The 21,283-nt window shown below is 38.5% G+C and overlaps 1 protein-coding gene across 1 annotated transcript in view; it reads left to right on the top strand.

The window, feature by feature from the left end:
- Window positions 1-21,283, top strand: part of LOC120309052 (transmembrane protease serine 9-like) — a 46,788-nt gene that overhangs the window by 21,806 nt on the left and 3,699 nt on the right. Inside the window, exons 9-11 of the mRNA XM_039345849.1 lie at window positions 8,588-8,708; window positions 15,649-15,808; window positions 20,639-20,910. Of these exons, the coding sequence (XP_039201783.1) occupies window positions 8,588-8,708; window positions 15,649-15,808; window positions 20,639-20,910 (553 nt within the window). The remainder of the gene's footprint in view (window positions 1-8,587; window positions 8,709-15,648; window positions 15,809-20,638; window positions 20,911-21,283) is intronic.

The following is a 21,283-nucleotide window of genomic DNA, read 5'->3' as shown; positions in this document are numbered from 1 at the left end:
GATTTTGGACATCATCTCAATATCTGATTGGCTGCTAGAGTGAGAACCTTTGTCCAACTGTACCATCCAACTTGGCACTGACTTCCTGGTTGGAAGAAGATTTATGAAGTCTCCAGAAGGATGCTTCCTGGCCCTGTTGAAGAGACCAAAGTGCAGAATTATTCTATCACTCAACTAAAAATTAAAATCTCCAACTGTTCTTTTACTAAGTGAAGTTTTCGGAAAGGAATGATTGTGCTAGAGCTACTGCTGTCAGAAGCCACTGGATTTAACCGGAATCAACTTACTGTAAAATTTGTAATCTATAATTTTCTTTAATTATAGTACTTAATTTCCATCCCTTTCTTTCCTTTAACTTATTTTAATAGGTGATTTTGTTTGTTATTGTATTACTACTGGAAATTTTTCCTTATATGTTATTTTATGCTGCTGGTGGTACAGAATAAATCTATCTTTGTAAAATTTCACTCTGATGTATCATAACAATAAAAGCAATGTTTACTATTTATAAACCCTTTGAGAGATTTAATTCAAATGATTAAAAGGTCTGTGACCAGACCAATTAATAAATTCAGCATGTAGGGTACTTTATAATGAGCAGCTGTTTAATTCCCATCAATATATTGGATGTGGCAACTGAAATAATTATTCTGTTCTTTCTTACATCCATTGCTATTTGTTTGGTTTTTGCAAAAACAGAGCACTATATTTTCACTGCTATTTATAATTTTATGGTCTAACGTTCACATTTTTTTTCTATGACTGTGCAATCACACATGGTATTGAATAAATATCTAAAATTGTTAAAAGATGCCCAAACATACTCAGGACTTTTTAGGTTTGAGCATGCACTTATTTTTATTGGAAGTCTAATTGGCATTGTTATTCAGGGGTTTTAGTATCTCTTGAATAAATACTTTATTTGGGGAAATTATTCATTGTTCCTTGGTATTTAGATGCAAAATGTAAATTCTGCATTATAAAGAAGTTATAAAGAAGAGATTGCCCATGAAAAGGAAAGCAGTTAAAACAGTTCTATTTTCCAAATAGTTTTCAAGAACCTAAATTATGGCTTAGGCTGCAGACATCTGTGAATTTATCTTATCAGAATGGTTGCTGGATCAAGCCAAAAGCTCTCTTAGATCAGGAAATAATAATCATCATCAACAACAACAACAAGGATGCGACTTGGTTAAAAGAGATGAATGCAAATAAAACAGAAGTTGAAATGAAAGAACTAGTAATAACAACAAAAATGATAGAAAAAAGAGCAAGGAAAATCAAAAATTGGTCAGCACCAGGTGAAGATGAACTGCATGGGTTTTGGTTGAAACATCTAACTGTTATACACCCACTCATTGCCAAGCAGTTCAACAATATACTACAAGGAGGAGAAATTGAAAAGTGGCTAACAACTGGGAAAACCTACCTAATAATGAAAAATCCAGCAAAAGGCAACTATAGGCCAAAAATCCACCAGGCAACTATAGGCCAATTACCTGCTTACCAATAACTTTCAAATTACTAACTGGTGTGGTAGCTGATGCAGTACAACAGCATCTAGTTGAAAACAATCTCTTTCCACCTGAGCAGAAAGGAAACCGCCCCAATAGCAGAGGAACAAAAGATCAACTACTAATAGACAAAATGATCTTGGAAAACTGCAAGAGAAGGAAGACCAACCTGAATGTGGCATGGATTGACTACAAAAAGGCATTTGACTCTCTGCCACATGACTGGATAATCAAGTGCCTAGAAATAACAGGAATCAGTAGAAACATCAGAAAATTGTGCAAAGATCGATGGCACAATGAAAGACACAGTTGCAGATCAATGGTGAGAGACTGGGAGAGGTTAATATCAAGAGAGAAATATTTCAAGGAGATTCATTGTCACCATTACTATTCGTTATTGCACTGTTTCCTTTCTCAACAATACTGAATAACTCAGGACATGGCTATCAAACATCAAAAACATCTACCAGACTATCCCATCTCCTTTACATGGATGATCTGACGCTATATGGGAAAACATCATCTGAAATAGAATCGCTGCTCAACACTGTCCGTATATATAGCCAAGATATTGTTATGGAGTTTGGCTTGGACAAATGTGCCACACTTACTATCAAACAAGGAAAAGTAGTGAAAACTTAAGGAATCAAGATGCCCCACGAAAATAACATTAAGAGTCTGGATGAGGAAGATTACTACAAATACTTGGGTATCCTTCAAGCTGACAACATCAAGCACACTGTAGTCAAGAAAAAGATTAGAGGTGAATACATCAAGAGAGTGAAGAAGATCTTAAAGTCCAAACTCAATGGAGGAAATACCATAAAGGCAATCAACACCTGGGCAATTCCAGCCATTAGATACACAGCTGGAATAGTGGACTGGACTCAAGCAGAACTAAAAGCAATGGATAGGAAGACCAGAAAAATAATGACAATGAATCATGCCCTTCATCCATGCAGTGACATTGACAGACTTTATCTACCAAGCCAAATAGGTGGGCATGGAATGCTACAAGTACATCAGATGGTTGAAGAAGAAAAAATGGCTTTGGAAGAATATCTGAAGAACAATGATGAAGATGCACTGAAATGGTGCATTGGAAGATTTGCAAAAAATATCATTTGCCTGTAAGCAAAAACTGGTGGGATCATAAAATAGAGAAAGTCATAGAAAATGATAAAATTAAACTGCTCTGGGACTTCAGAATTCAAACAGACAAGCATTTGCAACATAACACCCCAGACTTAACAATTGTCGATAAGAAAGACAAAAAAGTCTGGATAGTGGATGTGGCAGTGCCTGGAGATAGCAGAATAGAAGAGAAAGAACTGGAGAAGATAACAAAATACAAAGACCTACAAATAGAAATAGAAAGACTGTGGCAAAAGCAAGCAAGGGTAGTACCAATAGTAATAGGCTCCTTGGGTGCAATCCCAAAACAACTGGTGCACCACTTGAACACCATTGGCATTGACAAATTCGCTATTAGTCAATTGCAAAAGGCGGCCTTACTAGGAACTGCTTCCATCCTGTGACGATATCTGTAATACCATCAAACATCCACATCTGCCCAGGTCCTGAGTAAGGACTCGATAGGTAGACAAAATGCCAAATCTAGTCTGAACATCTGGCTGACTGTGCGATGATCCATAATAATAATAATAATAAAGTTGGAAGGGACCTTGGAGGTATTCTAGTCCTACTCCCTGCTTGAGCAGGAGACCCTATACCATTTCAGATGAACGGCTGTCCAGTCTCTTCGTAAAAACCTCCAATCATGGAGCACCCACAACTTCTGAAGGCAAGCCATTCCAATGGTTAATTGTTCTCACCATTAGGAAATTTCTCCTTAGTTCTAGGTTGCTTTTCTCCTTGATTATTTTCCATCATTGTTTCTTGCCTTCTGGTGTTTTAGAAAATAAATTGACTCCCCTCTTCTTTCTGACATCCCCTCAAATATTGGAGCATTGCTATCATGTCTCCCCTAGTTCTTTTTTTCACGAGACTAGACATACCCATTCCAGGGCCCCCTTACAGCCCTATGATTCTTGTAGTCTGCTGATGGAGGTTAATATGTGTTCCTGCTTGGTAACAATGGCCAAAAGCTGAAGCTAAACCAATTGGATGCACTTTTTTCAATGCACTTTTTTCAATGCCTTGTTTGCTTTATGTTTATCTTTGTTTTTTTTATTCTTGGTGTTTTGTATTTTAATTTTTTTTTCAAATAAAAGTTTAAAAAAGCTTTTATTCATAAACATAGAAATGGAATCAAAGGAATGGATGGGAACTTGGAGGTTTTCTAATCCAACCTCCTTCCCAAGGCAGGAGATCTTATATCATCTCAGACAAGGTCTCCTTCCTCAGACAAGGCAGGGGATTGGACCAGAAGATTTCCAGGGCCCCCTTCCAGCCCTATGATTCTATGTCTTTGTTCCAGTCAGCTATTAGGAAATGAAAGTTAATGTTCTTCAGTATATACATTGCTTACATTTCCTATTGAATGAACAAATGTTGCACTTTCTTGTGCAGGTTATATAATGAAGTAGCAGGAATTTCTAAGAAAACTGGTTTAATATGAGCAAATAGTCTGCTTCCTGCTTGGTAACAATGGCCAAAAGCTGAAGCTAAACCAATTATGAGAACAATGAATGAGAACAATTGGTTGCTCCACTGTGGTGTTCCACAAGATTTGGTCATCTCTCCCATTTAATATGTATTAGGAAAACACTGGGACAGATATCCAAAGGTCTGGAGCTATCATCAGTACATGATGATACTTGATTATATATTTCCATCCCAAGCCAAGCCAGAGATTGTGAGGAAAATTTTAACCTGTGCCTGGATGCCATGAAAAGGACATAGAACTAGGCATTAGGCTTATTTGTATTAATTAAATCTTTACTCCTGCTGTTCTTTTTATCTTGGGTGCCTATCAATACAATTATATGATAAATCAGTGGGTGTAAATCAGAGGTTTGAGTGTCTTCCCTCTTCACCCTGCTGGGCTGGTAACCAGAAATTACAGGCTTCACCTTTGCTGCTTTTTTCTCATAATTCAAGGACTCATATTCCTTAGTTACATCAACCATCATATGGGGGAGGGACCCAGGCTAGATAAAGAAGGATAAGCAACAATGTACTTCTGTCCCATAATGTTCATAACATAGTTCGGGGGGGGGGGGATGTTGATTTTTAGTTTTACTGATTTTGTTGCTGAATGTTATAACAGACTATTATTTGTACCAATAATACATAAAAAAGCATGAGCAAACAACTACAGGTATTCCTAATTTAATTACTGCCTTGGACAGTGATTGTTTGCAGTTACAACAGTGATGAAAAAGTAACTTGTGATCGATGTCTACATTTATGACCTTTTCAGCATCTCTCTCTGTCACATGTTCACCATTACATACAGTTAATACATGTTGTCCAACCCACTTCTTTTCTTTTTCTATCCCTCACAGAGGAAAAATAGTCTTGAACAAAAAATGTCTTCCTGAGTTGCTTTGCTCCACAGCATAGCAGCTCCCTAAAAAGTGCTAACTGCATGTTAACAAGCTCAGTAATTCAATCTTAATTAGCCAGCTGACAATCAATTTTTGCTTGCTTTCTAAGCAGCTTGTAGCAGATGCACTAGACAAACAGCTGGTGCTAGCACATTCCTTTCTATGTGTATTCCTAATTGTATACCTGCTTACTCTATTATAACCCATTCCTCACCAATGAATGTAAATTTAAAAAATCAATTCACTTCTTACTAGTTATCCCAAGATTTGCATGAGCATTCCAAAGGGAGTGAGATGGGGAAAAGGCTACAAGATTTGATTTTTTAGCCGACTTCCATATGAGTTACATTCTAGAAAATGTCTCTGCTGTTTGTGCTCACCCAAAAATTTGAGGCCACATAATTCTGATTCTGCAAATCAAAGGAAAGCTGAAGTAAAATCCTAAGCACAGTCACAGTTATGTGTCTCTTGGCTTAGCAACCATTTTGCTTAATCACCATGTTGCTGGTCCCAATTGTGGTTGTTAAATGAGGACTAGCTATACCATCCAGGTTTAATGCTTGTTTCATCCAGTATGTGATATATTTATTTTTTTATTTATGAAATTTATTTGCTGTCCATCTCATATCCAACAATTTTGGGAGGCTTACAGCATAAAAACATTAAAGCATTAAATTTTAATTAGTCAATCACCTCCAATAAGAAGCTCGCCCAAGCTTTTTTCATATACCCATATGAAAAAAATAATAATTACCTCCAAGTGATTACATTATCTGCAGTCAAACCCAGTGAAGCTGGTGACCAGTCTCTCTCATCCCTTAAGAAATGTTGTCTATTCCTCCATGACAACCTGCTTCAACTCACTAACATTCAAGGATTTTCTAGCATGAACTAGTTGATTCAAGTCCTGTCACATTTCTATAGCACTGAGGTTTGCCCTTGAACTGGTCATTCTAAAACATTGACTTTATTCCTCTTCATGTCTTCTCTTGTAGGTTCTTAGAATACGGTGCAGTGCACTGCAGTTTTCCTCAGAAATCCTTATTTTTGATGAAGCATGATTTGAAAACCAGCCATTAACACACCCCAATCAACATCTAAAAAGCTACTTAAAACAGGCACTATAAATATCACAAACAGAACAGCACAAACTCTGCTAGAGAGAAGATCCCTAAAGATGGGCTCCAGTACAAGTCTGGGAACTCAGAAGAATAAAGCTCTGATCCTGGTGATCAACCCAGATTGGATCCTACAACATTATCCTGGGACAAGTATATTCACCTTTTTTGTGAGAAATAATTATATCCATGTAGCCCCAAAAGTTCTTTTAACTCATTGATCTATGAAACATTTCTCCTTCGACCAGAGTGTTTAACCAGATTGTCCACTCAGATTCTCATTATTGTCGTTTGGATATTTGAACTTATTTTGACCTCACATTTCATTGTTTTACTCAAACCTGCAAGACAGTGCAGGAATAGAGGAGTGCTAAATAAATCTCTATCTCTAATTTGGTATTTTCAACCAGAAATTAACAGGTTACTTGCAACTGAACACTTGCAACTGATTTCTGCTCCCCCTAATTGTGCTCTTAAAATCAGGTCAAGTCATCACCTCAGAAACACTGTTAGAGGGAACATTTTCTCTCTATTATAAAGTTATTGGTGTTATGTACCTGGAGGGAGAGAAGTTAATAGGCCTGTCTCATAAAGAAAAGGACCCCAGTTTGAAGAAAAACAGTGTACCTGCAATAAGTCTTCCTTGATTCTGAGTACTCTAAGAGTTTGGGAATAAAAATTATATTTTAAAAAGGATGACTTTTTTAACATGTATTTTAATTTTATTCAAGACAAAGTTAAAATATAAAATACAAAACTCCCAAAAAAATCCCAAAAAGAACAAAAACACAAAACAATCAAAACATTAAAAAGGTGGATCAAAAAAAAGAGCAACGCATGTATACATATTATGGACCCTAGTTGAATACTGATTAATACATTATGACATTAGTTCCCACCCCATGCGAAACAAGCTCTCCCAAATTTTTTAAACACAACATCTTAGAAAGTTTATCACAACATCTTATATATCCAAAATCATCCGATTCAGTCTAAGGGTGACTTTTCTAAATGAAGATTGGGAAACATCTCCTTCAACTCACAAAGCAATATCTGCATAAAGTCATGTTCTCAGAGCCATGAACTCTTCCTGGGCCATTTGTTAGTCAGATCAATATGATTTCACAGGTTTATGATAGTTTAATAACTGAAATTCCAGCAGAACTGGAAGCCATGTGTATTTGACAAGACCAAGGAAGCAACTAATAGAGAGAATCTATCTTTGTGATCACTGACTTAATGGTACATCATCATCATCATCAGTGCCAAATAGAAAGGAAAAGACAACAGAGTGGAGACAACAGATCTGAGAGCTAAATCCTTGAGCTACCACCAACATCATTCATTGAACCTGGTGACCAGAGAGATGCATTAGTTTCAAGTGAAGTACACACCCCACCACCACCAAAGTTGAGTCATACAAAAGACACTGCAAACAATGAAAAAGGAGGATATATAGACCAACATGTAACATAAACTGTTGGTTGCTCACAATAAAATATTAATAGTGGCTGTGATTGATATTTACCCATCTTTTATGGAAGTGCTATTTTTACATGGTAAAACATCTAAGCAGAGCCATCAAATGGATTTTCCCCAGAAAAATAATCATTTTACACTTTCATTCAGGTGTGGTATTTTACTGGCAGCTGGCCAACTTCTAAAGAAGAAATACTGAATTAATCTTAAGATACAGAGTTCTCATGGATGTGAAAGTTGGACCATAAGAAAGGCTGAGCGCCAAAGAATTGAGGCCTTTGAAGACTCCCACGAATCCCTTGGACTGCAAGGCATTCAAACCGGTCAGTCCTAGAAGAGATCAATCCCAACTGCTCTTTAGAAGGCCAGATCCTGAAGTTGAAACTCAAATACTTTGGCCACCTAATGAGAAGGAAGGACTCACTGGAGAAGGGCCTGATGCTGGGAAAGATTGAGGGCAATAGAAGAAGGGGATGACAGAGAATGAGGTGGCTGGATGGAGTCACTGAAGCAGTAGGCGTGAACCTAAATGGACTCCAGAAGATGGTAGAGGACAGGAAGACCTGGAGGAATGTTGTCCATGGGGTTGTGATGGGTCGGACATGACTTCGCAATTAACAACAACATAGAGTTCTCATTTAGCATCCTCAAAAACTCTTAGCAACAGGAAACTACCAAGATACCAAAATCTGGAAAAAGCAGAAGAAAAGGGAACTCTGCCAGAATGACTGCTGGTAATACTAGGATTGGGGCAGTTGGGAGGAGATAGGGGAGATCACAAAGGAGGGTGGGCAAATGTGTTGGTTTGGGAATTTCTAAAGCCGAGAGACTTCCGGGAATGAGAACTTCTTGGTTGCATTTTCCAATTCAGGAAGGAGAAAATGTCCTATGCCCCTCCCTTTCACCTTTGGTATTAAAGTTTGTGGCACAGATACCAAGACTGGAGTGAAGCAGCTTGATCTGAAACTGCCTGGAGCACAACTACTCAAGCAACATATTGAAAGAAAAGTTGCAAAGAATGGCAACCATGGGCTTTCCCTCCATCTTGCTGGGACTCGGTCTACTGTACTTGTCTGCAGCACAAGGTGAATGATGGGGAGGGCTGGGTGTACAATGTTTAACCTCTCTTCTTCCAAATTCTTCTGGTATGTCTTCTTGGTAGCTCCCATGAAAGCTGGAAATCAGTTCCACAAGCTGAATGGGCCTATCATTGAGATCTTTACAAATGGTGTTACAAACTAAGGTGAGCAAAGAAATCTCTTATTATTTTAATCTGGCACTTTAGGAATGCTGTTGGTCTGCAGCCTTCAAGCTTGTTAATTAAATATTCCCTTCATCTTGTAAGTTTCTAGATTGTTGGGGGGGCTCTCATCTTTTTGGATTGCATGTTCTCCACTGCTTGCTTTTGCCTTCTCTGAAAAGAGATTGTGCATTCCATCAGGCCAATATCATAAAGAAGAAAACATGAGGTTGAGATATGTAGACACACAGGCAAGCAATATATAACAGAATATTAGGGTTGGAAGGGATCATGGAGGTCTTCTAGTCCAACCCCCTGCTCAGACAGGAAACCTTAGACTATTTCAGACAAATGATTGTCCAATCTCTTCTTAAAAACCTCCAGTGTTTTTAGGAGCATCCACAACTTCCACAGGCAAGTCATTCAAATGATTAATTGTTCTAACAGTCAGGAAATTTCTCCTTAGTTCTAGGTTGCTTCTCTCCTTGATTAATTTCCATCCATAAGCAGGTGCACTTGCTTTCAGGTGCTTTGGAGAACGCCAACCCCTATGTTTTCAGTTTGACTGAGTTTAAAATCTCTCAGGCCAGATAACTGCAAAGTATTATAAATAGGTATTAAAGAAGATTATTATCTTCTTTAATATTATCCTGGAAATCAAGAGAAAGGCAAATATTGTCCCTATGTTCAAAATTGTGGGGAGAACAGGGTCCATGAAGCACCTAACATCAGACTGACATTAATACCTGAACCAGTTCACAAAATATTTTATTTCCAATCCAGTGATTACTGGATACCGGCAGGAGTTTGTCAAAAATAAGTCTTATTAAACTAACCTCTTTTTTTTAATTGGATAAGTTCCTTAGTAGATTTTGGGAATGCAGTAGAAATAGACTGTTGGACAGGGGCCATTCAGAAAGGATTCTGCAAGCGATCTTTTGCCAAAAGTATCATTAGAAATTCTATTTCTCACTGCAAACATAGATATCAAAAATGATGATCACTTACCGGACATGTCAAAGAGAATGGCTGTATATTATTAATGGATTATAAAATGAAAAGAGCCAGTAGTGGTTAAGGCACCAGTCTAGAAACTGGGAGACCATGATCTCTAAATTTATGCATTGTCACAACTGGGGGGGAAGCATTTAAAGAAGAAATCGTTTTTCAACTAATAATCAGCATGGACAGAAGAGCAACAAAAAGGAAAAAATGCAAAGCTCTCAATGAAGGTAATAGCACTAAAGGAGAAGCAGCAATCACTGTAGAACTGGTATTCAATGGGAAATAGTATTTGAGCAGTATTGGAGGAATATCCTGGACACCCTTTGGAGGATAGGGATAGGATAGCATGCACGCTGTGATCTTTTGGGGTAAGAACAAGTTTAATATATGCTCTGCATAAATCCTACCAATAATCTGAGATAATATATGCTTTGGGTAAACCATGTGGGGGATACTGGCAGGTCCACTTTTGTGGAGTTGGGAGTTCAATAAAAGGAGGGAGAACAAAAAAGCGGCCTGAAAATCCAGCATTTGTACAATCATAATTTGTACGATCAGGCAGGGGAAGGAAGAAAAGGAGAAGGAGAAAGAAGGAAAAGAGAAAGGGATTAACAACCCAGCCTTTATCTAAAAGGTATCAGGTAGGGAGGAATGAAGAATGTTGTAACTTTCCATCCAGTCTGCTGGGTGGAATTGGTGGTAGACAGAACCTCCTGAAGTTCATGAAATGATAGAAAGGAAGGCAGAGATCCCCACCATTAGCTTCTTACTGACACTATTCATCTTCCTGTTTTGCTCAGGAAAATGTTGTCCTTCCTGAAACAACCATTCTAACGCTGACAAGTCAAACCAGTTCAGAGGATAGTCACTAGTGTATTGCTCCTTTGCTCTGGACCAACTTTGGTGAAGCCAGTTGGTTTTTCCAGAGTGTGAAACCCAACCCACAAGAGGCAGCTAGCACAATCTAGGAATGCTCTGTATTGGCACTAGTAACCCGCCACTAGATAGATCCCAAAAGATTCGGAGATCTAAGGATGATAGGTTAGTGCCAGGGCAATTTTATTGCAAAAAGGATTGTATTAAATAAAATACAAGTAGTCCTCTCTTAATTACTTCAGTTGGGATTAGAATTTCCATCATAACTAATGAGGTCATAAAATGCAATATCATATGACTGCATTGCTTTGTGATAACAGTTCTGGCACTTCTTAATGGCCATCATTGTCAATCCCATGCTGTCATTAAGCAACAGCATCATGAAGTCTCCATTTGAAATCTCCTGCCAGCTTGACAAATTAGTGGACCAGAGGAATGCTGTGGATATAATTTACTTGGACTTCAGTAAGGCATTTTTCTCCTGCCAGCTTCACAGGTCTCCTCTGATTTTTTTTCAGTTATCCTATTCTGTAGCATCCACATTCTTCTCTTTACTGAAATGAAGAGAAAATTCTATTTTCTTATACCAGTGTTGATTTATACAAACTAAAAGCATTCCAGAGCCACATGGGTGTGGTTACCCTAGATCAGCGGTGTCAAACTGCCGGCCCATGGGCCGGTTGCATCATATGGAGGCTGCACCCACCCCAGCTCGGCAATGCAAAAAAAAGTTGTGATACGTTGCAACACATCACATGACGCAGCAGGTTTGACATCCATGCCCTCGATAAAAGGGAAATTGCAGCCATTTACCTAAACTCCCAGTTTGGGAGAGAGAGAGAAGGAAGGGTTTTCTCCCTGTCCCATTCAGATTCCAAAGATGTGATGGCAGTTGAACTATTAGTCCTAGTTGTGGCAGGCTTATGGTATATATTTGCATCAGACACCTTGCTACAATAGCTTGTAGCTCAAAAACTTCCTTGTACAAGCTGAAAAATTGTGGCTATCTATACCAGTGTTTCCCAAACTTGACAATTTTAAGGCATGTGGACTTCAACTCCCAGAATTCCACAGCCAGAGTTGAAGTCCACATGCCTTAAAATTGTCAAGTTTGGGAAACACTGATCTATACAATGAAAAAATGCTCCTGTTTGTCTGTGTGAAACTTTTCACTAGGCAAAACAGTACATGGTAGGGCAACAGTTTTTGAACCATGTCCAAAATCTGAGACCCATGATTTCTGCAGAATTGAAATTTGGCAAATTCTGTAAAACATTTGAATGACATAAAAATTATTATTAAACTTTTTATGACGTAATAAAAATGTAATCAAACATTTCTTGTTTCCTGAACTTTGACTGGCTTATACAGTTTAACATAGGCTACTTTCAAGGCAGCTACATCTCTGAGTATCGCCCTGAATTTTCAAGAACCTTTTCAGTATATTAGTAGCTGTGCTATTGTTGAAGGCATTAAGGAATCTGGGAAAGAAATATCACTGAAATAATGACTCAATGGATCACAAATTGCCTAGTCCCAACTAAAACCAAAATATGATCCTGGAGTGCATTGCCCTATCTCTCCCCTCATAGCATGTCCTACCAGCCCAAAAAACAGAAATTCACTAAATATAGTGTGCACAGTCACCCTATAATTTAAGATATCAAAATTAACAAAAGTTGATGAGACCGCAACACCTCTTGAGATCTTCAGTGATCATGCATGGAATTTCACAATATAGACAATCAGGAATTTTATAGAAAATCTCTTAAGATCCTACATGAGAATGCAAAAATCTTCTAAGATCTCACAAGAGAAGGACAAAGTTGTCCAAAAGCCAGAAAATAATAGCTATTGGGAATCAAGTTCAAATATTAATTTATATAGACGTAAGATCTATTTCCATGTCAAACTAAGTGTAACATGCAATCAGCCCAATTATTCCAAAAGCACTGTCCAATCTTCACTTGAGATGATGTCTCTAGAGCAGGGGTATCAAACTTGCAACATCACATGACGTGTCGTGACGTAGCGTGACTTTTTTCATTGCCAGCAATGGGGTGGGTGCAGTTTCAGCATGACACATCCAGCCTGTGGGCCAGCAGTTTCACCCCCCTGCTCTAAACCTATCTAATAAACAATATTCCCAAGGAAGCCTCAAGCCTGCCTTAATGAGCATTTTACTTCTTAGTTAAAGTGATAGATTAGTTAGCCATATACTAACTTTTATATTTTTATGTATTTAACCTTGTGTATTTTACAGTTTTAGCTTTTAAAATTACTAATAGTTTGTATTTCACTTAATAAAAGTTTGATTGACTCACTTTGATTGACTCATTCCAGTTGCACTGCCTGTCAAAATGTTCTAAATTATCTCAATTGCCCCATTTTTCTCCTTTGGGGAAGGCATAAATCAGCTGAGTAAAAACAATATAGTAAATAAATGAACTAAGGCTTGCAACAAAAGTCAAAAATAACAGAAAAAGCTTCTTTCAACATGTAAAAAAACAAGAAAAAAGTTAAGGAAATGATTGGTCCATTAGTGGGAGAAAGTGGCAAGAAGAAACAGAGAGAAAGTAGAACTACTCAACTCGTTTTTTCATTCCATATTTACACAAAGGGAAAAAACAGTCCAACCTATCAAAAAACAGTACTGTGAAAAACAGATTAGAAACACAAGTTAAGATAGGCAAGAAAATGGTAAGTGAGCACCTGTCCGTTCTAGCTGAGTTCAAATCACCAGGACCCGATGGACTACACCCCAAGGTTCTGAAGGAACTGGCAGATGTGATCTCAGAACCACTGAACTATATATTTCAAAGATCCTGGAGCACTGGGCAACTACCAGAGGACTGAAAAAGAGGTGATGTAGTTCCCATATTCAAAACCAGAAAAAAAATGGATCCAGGAAATTACAGACCAATCAGCCTGACCTCAATACCTGGGAAGATCTTGGAAAAGACAATCAAGCAATGAATCAGCAAATACCTAGAGGCAAACAAAGTCATTACCAAAAGCCAACATGGATTTGTCAAAAACAGATCATGCCAGACAAATCTTATTGCATTCTTTGACCAGATGACAAAATTAGTGGACCAGAGGAATGCTGTGGATATAATTTACTTGGACTTCAGTAAGGCATTTTATAAAGTAGACCACAACCTACTACTTGATAAAATAGAAAAATGTGGGTTAGACAGCATCACCACCAGATGGATTTGTAGCTGGCTGACCAGCCGTACTCAGCATGTAGTCATCAATGGAACCGCATCTAAATGGAGGGAAGTGTATAGTGGGGTGCCCCAGGGCTCTGTTCTGGGCCCAGTGCTCTTCAACATCTTCATCAACAATTTGGACGAAGGGATAGATGGGGAACTCATCAAATTTGCAGATGACACCAAGCTGGCAGGAATAGCCAACACTCCAGAAGACAGGCTTAAGATACAGAAGGATCTGGAAAGACTTGAACACTGGGCACTATCTAATAAAATGAAATTCAGTGATGAAAAAAATAAGGTTCTACATTTAGGCAAGAAAAACCAAATGCACAGATATAGTATAGGTGGTACCTTGCTCAATAGTAGCAACTATGAGATGGACCTTGGAGTCCTAGTGGACAATCATTAAATATGAGCCAGCAGTGTGCTGCAGCTGCCAAAAGGCCAACATAGTGCTGGGCTCATTAAAAGAGGGATAGAATCAAGATCACGTGAAGTATTAATACCACTTTACAATGCCTTGGTAAGGCCATACCTGGAATACTGCATCCAGTTTTGGTCACAACGACGTAAAAAAAGATGTTGAGACTCTAGAAAGAGTACAAAGAGCAACAAAGATGATTAGGGGACTGGAGGCTAAAACATATAAGGAATGGTTGCTGGAATTGGGTATGTCTAGTTTAACGAAGAGAAGGATGAGGCTGGACATGATAGCAGTGTTCCAATATCTCAGGGGCTGCCACAAAGAAGAGGGAGTCAAGCTATTCTCTAATACACCTGCAGGCAGGACAAGAAGCAATGAATGGAAACCAACCAAAGAGACAAGCAACTTAGAACTAAAGAGAATTTTTCTGATAGTTAGAACAATTAATCAGTGGAACAACCTGCCTCCAGCTGTGAATGCTCCAACACTGGAAGTTTTTAAGAAGAGACTGGACAGCCATTTGTCTGAAATGGTATAGGGTTTCCTGCTGAGCAGGGGGTTGGACTAGATGACCTCCAAAGTCCCTTCCAACATCATTATCATCATCATCATCATCATCATCATCATCATCATTATTATTATTATTATTATTATTATTATTATTATTATTATTATTATTATTTTAACTGGAATACCTGCAGGGAAGCTCTAGGGATCCTGATTACTATATATCATTTTTCTTTGGGGAAAGTTGAGGAAGCTGAAAAAATAATGTTGGCAGATATATTAACTGAGAAACTTGTCAGACAGAAAGACTGGTAAGATGGAAAGAAAGTTCAGAAGAACAAGCTCACTAGAGTCCTAAATAAGCTCATGGGTTTGAGGTTTTCCATCCCGTCCTAAATGCAGGAGGGATGACTATTTAAAGTGTCAGACGTTTGTGCACATACAGTATATTAACAACAATTTTAAATGTTGATTTCTGATGCACTGCTAAACTAGGATCAAATGCTTATCAATCTGTTTGGTGTGGGAAATCATTTATGGTGCTTGTGTTAACCAAGATTTTACAATAAGCAATAACATGTTTGTTTAATTACTTTAACAAGGCATATTATCTAAACAAAACTTTTATATTACATCAATCTGGTTCAGATGATGGATGTTTCATGAGTTATGTGACTCAAGATTATGAGATCCATTTTGCTGAACATTGCAAGGGGTCACTAAGAAGCCTCATGTTTCTTCTCTTCCCTGTACAGAATGTGGACAGCCTAGAAACGCACGAATTGTTGGAGGCCAGGATGCCACCCCAGGGAAATGGCCCTGGCAAGTGAGCATTCTCCGGAATCTGCAACCCATTTGTGGAGCCTCAATTATAAATGAACAATGGATACTATCAGCAGCTCATTGCTTCTATAAGTATGTATCAGATACTGTATGTTGTTGAAGGAAAAGTCTTCATCAGGGTCCAGTGGAAGCCGGGAATAAACAACATGGAGACTGCTTTAGAGAGAAGGTTGTAGTTTATTGAGGAGGAGAGCCAGACAAAAAGATGGCTCTGGAAGAAAAAGGAGGCAGAGAACATGTAGGGAATGGGTTTTTATACCCTCTGGGGCTCTTGAGATTGATTCCTGTTCCTGTTCAAGGCTTTGTATGTCCTGTGTCAAGTACTTTGACCTGAGTTTGAGTGTGCCCCTTTGGCATCTGTGGGTTAATCCTATTATGTCATATCTTAGAGTTTGGGTGGGGTATGTAGATTTTAATGGTCTTTGTCTTCCTAAACTTCTAGCTGGGGGGCCCCAACCTTCCTGAATGGATTATCACATCTGCATTTCTACAGAGCTGGTTTCTGCTTGGGGTAGGGAGACTTGGGGCTATTAAGAAAAACTGGGCATGCTTTTCTGCCTCTTTGAAGAAATATAATATTCTGCCCTTTTAATATTTCCTTCTGGGGGGGGGGATGACTTCCCACAATATGTTGCTAGGATTCTTCAAAAAAAGCTTCAGTTAAATTGCTAAATTGAACTAAAACTGCCCACCAGTGAGCTGCAGTTTCAGCAGCTGCAACTATTGGAAATATTTGCTGGGTGCAAACACCCAACTTAGGAACTGGTAATTGTGTCAAGACCAGCCATAACTTATTTTTACAGTGCTAAAGGAATGGTTGCAAGTTCAAGACTACCCCAAAAATGCTTTTTCAAAAGACAACTGGACTTTGTTTTTTCTTGAAGATGTTTCTTTCTTCAGAAGTGTCTTAGATGAGAAGCGAAACATCTTTAGGGGGGGAAACAAAGTCCTGTTGCCTTTTGAAAAAGCACCTTTGGGATAACCATCACCTGGATGATTGAGAATCTCCATAGACAATGAGGACCACCCATATATAATATTTTTATAAGACTAGAAGGAATGCTTGATGATTTTGTTGCTGATAATGTAAAGTCTTAAAGTCAAATACAAGCATTTATTTATTTATACATCACTTTTATTATATTTATACAGTACATAGCTCAAGGGAATGAATGTATCTAGGTGAGTTGAGCTAAGAGAGAGTGACTGCCAGTCACCCAGTTGGCTTTTACACCTAAGGCATGACTGCAAAAAGTGAGGATTGTGAGGTCTTCTACTCCCAAAGGTGGTAAAAAAACCCTTTAAAGAATTACTAGGGGTAAAAGATTACATAACCTATAAGCCATCCTAGCAATATACAACCTTGAGGCATGATATTTTTTGACAGCTCAGTTAATAAGTTCGCATACCATAGTATTTGATTTTGGATTAACTTATTTATGTTTTTAGTGTATACAATTTGTATCTTTTATGATTGCAAGCCACCCAGAGCTACCCTGTGGTAAAATGGATGGCCAATAAATTTTATAAATAAATAAATAATAACCTTGGGGCTCTCTGATGTTTCTCATTCAAGTATTAACCAGGCTTTAGCCGGCTTAATCATCAAGCTCAAACAAAGTCAGCCAAATGTTATTATTTGCTATGGCATGCAAAGATCAGACCAGATTCAAAAGAGATAGTATGATAACGAGTAAAAAAAATATATTCAAACTTAGTTTAAATTTGATAAATTTCTATGGAGATTCTCAGTCATCCAAGTCATGGTTGTCCCAAAGGTGCCTTTTCAAAAGACAAGTAGACCTTCTTTGGGTTTTTCCTTGAACATGTTTCACTTCTCATCCAAGAGGCTTCTTCAGTTCAGTTCAGTTAAATTTGATAGTGTTAAGATAACCCATCTCACATTTAAAGTTTGTTAACTTTTTTTGAGGTTTGTAGGGGCTGCAACTAAGTTTTTAGATGCAACCCTGGGCTTTCACATGAGATTTAGATAGGATGACTATGATTGACCCTTGGCAAAAAGTAAGGAGCTGGCCCTTGATTAGCTGGCTTCTCCATTTGAGTGCAGTGTGACTTTTGTGAACAGTTCCTTAATTTGGAGGGCAAGCTTTTGTATAAGTCACAGATGGCTTCAAAAAGGAATAAGAAGCCAAAGAGCTTTCCCACCATCACTATCCACCCATTCTGTTTAGACCACATAATTTTCTGCAAAGAAAAATCACCCTTTTATGGCTACCAGATCTAGGCTGCAAACATCCAGAAGACTGCCAAAATCCCAAACTACATCTTTGCTGCTGTCTAATAACCACCCAGATGTGACGGATAGAGGACAGTGGCCCTAACATTTTAAATATTCATTTTCTTTCGCTTTCTTTCTGCCACAAAATTGGGCATTTTTCACAGATTCATTAAGCCCTTTCAGGAAAGGACTTGAGAACTGATTACAACTGCTGTAGGACAGAGAACTGATAAATAACACCTGGGTACATGTTCTCAAGAAAAAAAATGAGAGTTAGGAGAGAGACTCCAGTACCAGGAAATATTGTTTTGGGGTTTCAAATTCATTTGATTCTTTAGCAAGGTGTCCTTGGGAGGAGTAAGAAGGAAGTCAAACTGAAGACTGGCTCTTCCCCCAGTTGTTAGTTAAGCCCAATATAGGTGCAGTGGTGTTTGGAGTTGCCATAGTGCATTGATGGCGAACCTATGGCATGTGTGCCAGAGGCAGCACTTGGAGCCTTCTCTGTGGGCACACACATCATTGCCCCAGCCCCACCTTCCCCCACAGTCCCCTCCTCACCAGCAGCCCCCTGGAGGAGAGTCATCCCCAGGTGTGGCCTGTGTGGAGCAGTGCAGCCAAGGACATGGCAGCCAGGCAGCAGGGACAAGACTGCCCTCATGCCCTGTCATGTACAGATGATGCTCCGGGGCACAGGCAGAGGGTGTGGCCTCCATGGCATTGCAGGGCTGCCTGGGCAATCTGCAGTGGGCCGTGGAGGCAGTGGGTGGCCCTGTGAGTGGATGAGGGATAGGCAGAGCAGGGGTGGAGTGGGTGGGGTGGGGGTGGAGCAGGGGTGGGCCGGGGTGGAGCAGTTTTGGGGCACTTGGTCATTAAAAGGTTCACCATCACTGCCATAGTGCCTTGATTAATGTATTATGGGGTTTTTTAAAGTTTCTTCTGTATTTGTCTTTTGAGGTTTTTCTCATGTATATTTATGGATTGTTATTAGCCACCTAGCATCATTTAAGAGTGATGGCCATGTACATTTTCTAAATGAATAAATCAATGCTGAAACATATGATAACGATAATGTAAATTCCATCTCTTTTGTACTTATGTTAGAATATTACATGCAAGTTGCAATGGCAATGTAATCTGCCTTGTAACATTGCCATGCAGGTTGTGTCACAGCCTTTGACATCCTTTAAATTAATGTGCCCTTCATTTTTTTTCTTGCTTGTGATTGGCTTCTGATGCTGCCTTAATCCCTTATATAGCAGAGGACTTTCTGGATAATCATTATATGCATTGCAACAGGATAAAAAGCACCAATCCAGTGGGAATGATTCATACAAAAACTGTCAAATCAAAGAGCTGCTCTGCAGGCTTCTGGTGATCTCACAACCTAAAATTAAAAAAGGAAAGCTATGTAGGTACTGCCAGTTTGATAAGCATTTCTTGGCCAGTGTTTCTATCTGTCCAGGAAAAAAGCAATCAACCAAAAGTCACTTGAAATGTTAAAACATTGCAGTAGTGGCATTAATTAGTGGAGCAATAAGGAGTGTCCTTCCCAATCTGTATTGCTTTGTGACTGCCCTGTCTCAGAATCAGAGCAATTTAGGGGACTGAAGGCTAAAACATATGAGGAACGGTTGCAGGAATTGGGTATGTTTAATTTAATGAAAAGAAGGACCAAGGGTGACATGATAGCAGTGTTCCAATATTTGTTAGTCTGCCACAGAGAAGTGGGGATCAACCTATTCTCCAAAGCACCTGAGGGCAGGATGAGAAGCAATGGATGGAAACTAATCAAGGAGAGAACTAAGGAGAAATTTCCTGACAGTGAGAACAATAAATCAGTGGAATGACTTGTCTCCAGAATTTGTGGGTGCTCTGACACTGGAGGTTTTTATGAAGAAATTGGACAATCATTTGTCTGAAATGGTATGAGATCTCCTGCTTAAGCAGGAGGTTGGACTAGAAGACCTCCAAATTCCCTTCCAACTCTGTTATTCTCTTATGAAGAAGGGAGCCCTTTTGTGGTAGCCATTTTGGGAGGATCTTCTCTGGTCCTAATGATTTATAGGAATACTCAGCTCAAACAATATGGGTCCTGGGCATACAGTAGTAAACAAACAATAAATAAAAAATAACCATCTCACATAAAACAAACTGTGTCTAAAGTATGATTATTTATGCCTGGGCATTTGTGCCTTGAGTGAGAACTCTGAGTTGATGATCCATTTCTTTGCTTTCTTGGCCATCCATGTTATATCAGGAATCTCCTCTGAGATAAGCAAGGAATTTTGGAGAGCACAGAATAGAAGAGGAGGGGAAAGACTACCATAAGTTCTGAAGTAGCCAAATCTTTGTTTGGTCTAAGGTATTTTAAAATCATGAATCCAGACTCAAATAAAAGTAGCTGATATTTGTTTTTACATGTCAACATTATATATCTTCAACTTAACAAGTACACCATTATGACCTTCCTCCACAAAGTTGAAATTTGAATTTAATATTAAACTATAGTTTGCTTAGATTTATCATGATGTAAGAACCCAGAAATAGTCATTTTCAATCCATGATTTATGATGTATCATGCTATATATAGACCAAGCCAACTTAAGCTTAGTCAAGGAACCATTACAGAAATATAAGTATTAGTCTTGCTTTTGTGTTTATAGTAGTCCACCTGGTTTTATATATATGGCACTGCTGGGCACCCATCAGCTCTTCAATCTCTCACATGATGCAGTATTTGCGATGGTGGAAAAAATTGTCCTCCACCCAGACTTCAATGGGAAGGCTGCCTCCCTTGGAGATATTGCTTTAATTCAACTGAAAACACCAGTTAAATTCACCAGCTCCATTATGCCCATCTGTTTGCCGACATCTGAAAATTTCTCTGTGGAAGCAGATTGCTGGATCACTGGATGGGGAAAAATTAAATATGGAGGTGAGGCACATAAAAGGAATCTGCAGTCTGATTAGCATAATACTAGCTTGGAATAAATTATTTAAAAATATAAGAAATAAACTCTATAACAATAGGGAACAGAAGTATACTTTTTCTTTCTTTCTAATTCTTTTTCATTTTGGTCAGGGTTTAACCTCTTTAAATCATCATTTTTCTCTGTGAATCTCCTGAGTGTGAATTGGTAGGTCATAGATGTCCCAAGATGTCCCTCAAACAAAATATTTTGCTTATATAGCCCAGGATTAGAAAGAGTTGCTAAAATAGAAATGTTAAGCATATTAGATACTTCATGCACATTTGTTGTTTTTCAGATATGTAAAAAAATGGTACTTATCACCACATTTTTGTGGTA

Source organism: Crotalus tigris, unplaced genomic scaffold (assembly GCF_016545835.1).
Source record: "Crotalus tigris isolate CLP2741 ecotype Arizona unplaced genomic scaffold, ASM1654583v1 scf7180000017977.1317863, whole genome shotgun sequence".
Classification (NCBI taxonomy): domain Eukaryota; kingdom Metazoa; phylum Chordata; class Lepidosauria; order Squamata; family Viperidae; genus Crotalus; species Crotalus tigris.
This window is presented reverse-complemented; position numbering and strand designations above follow the sequence as displayed.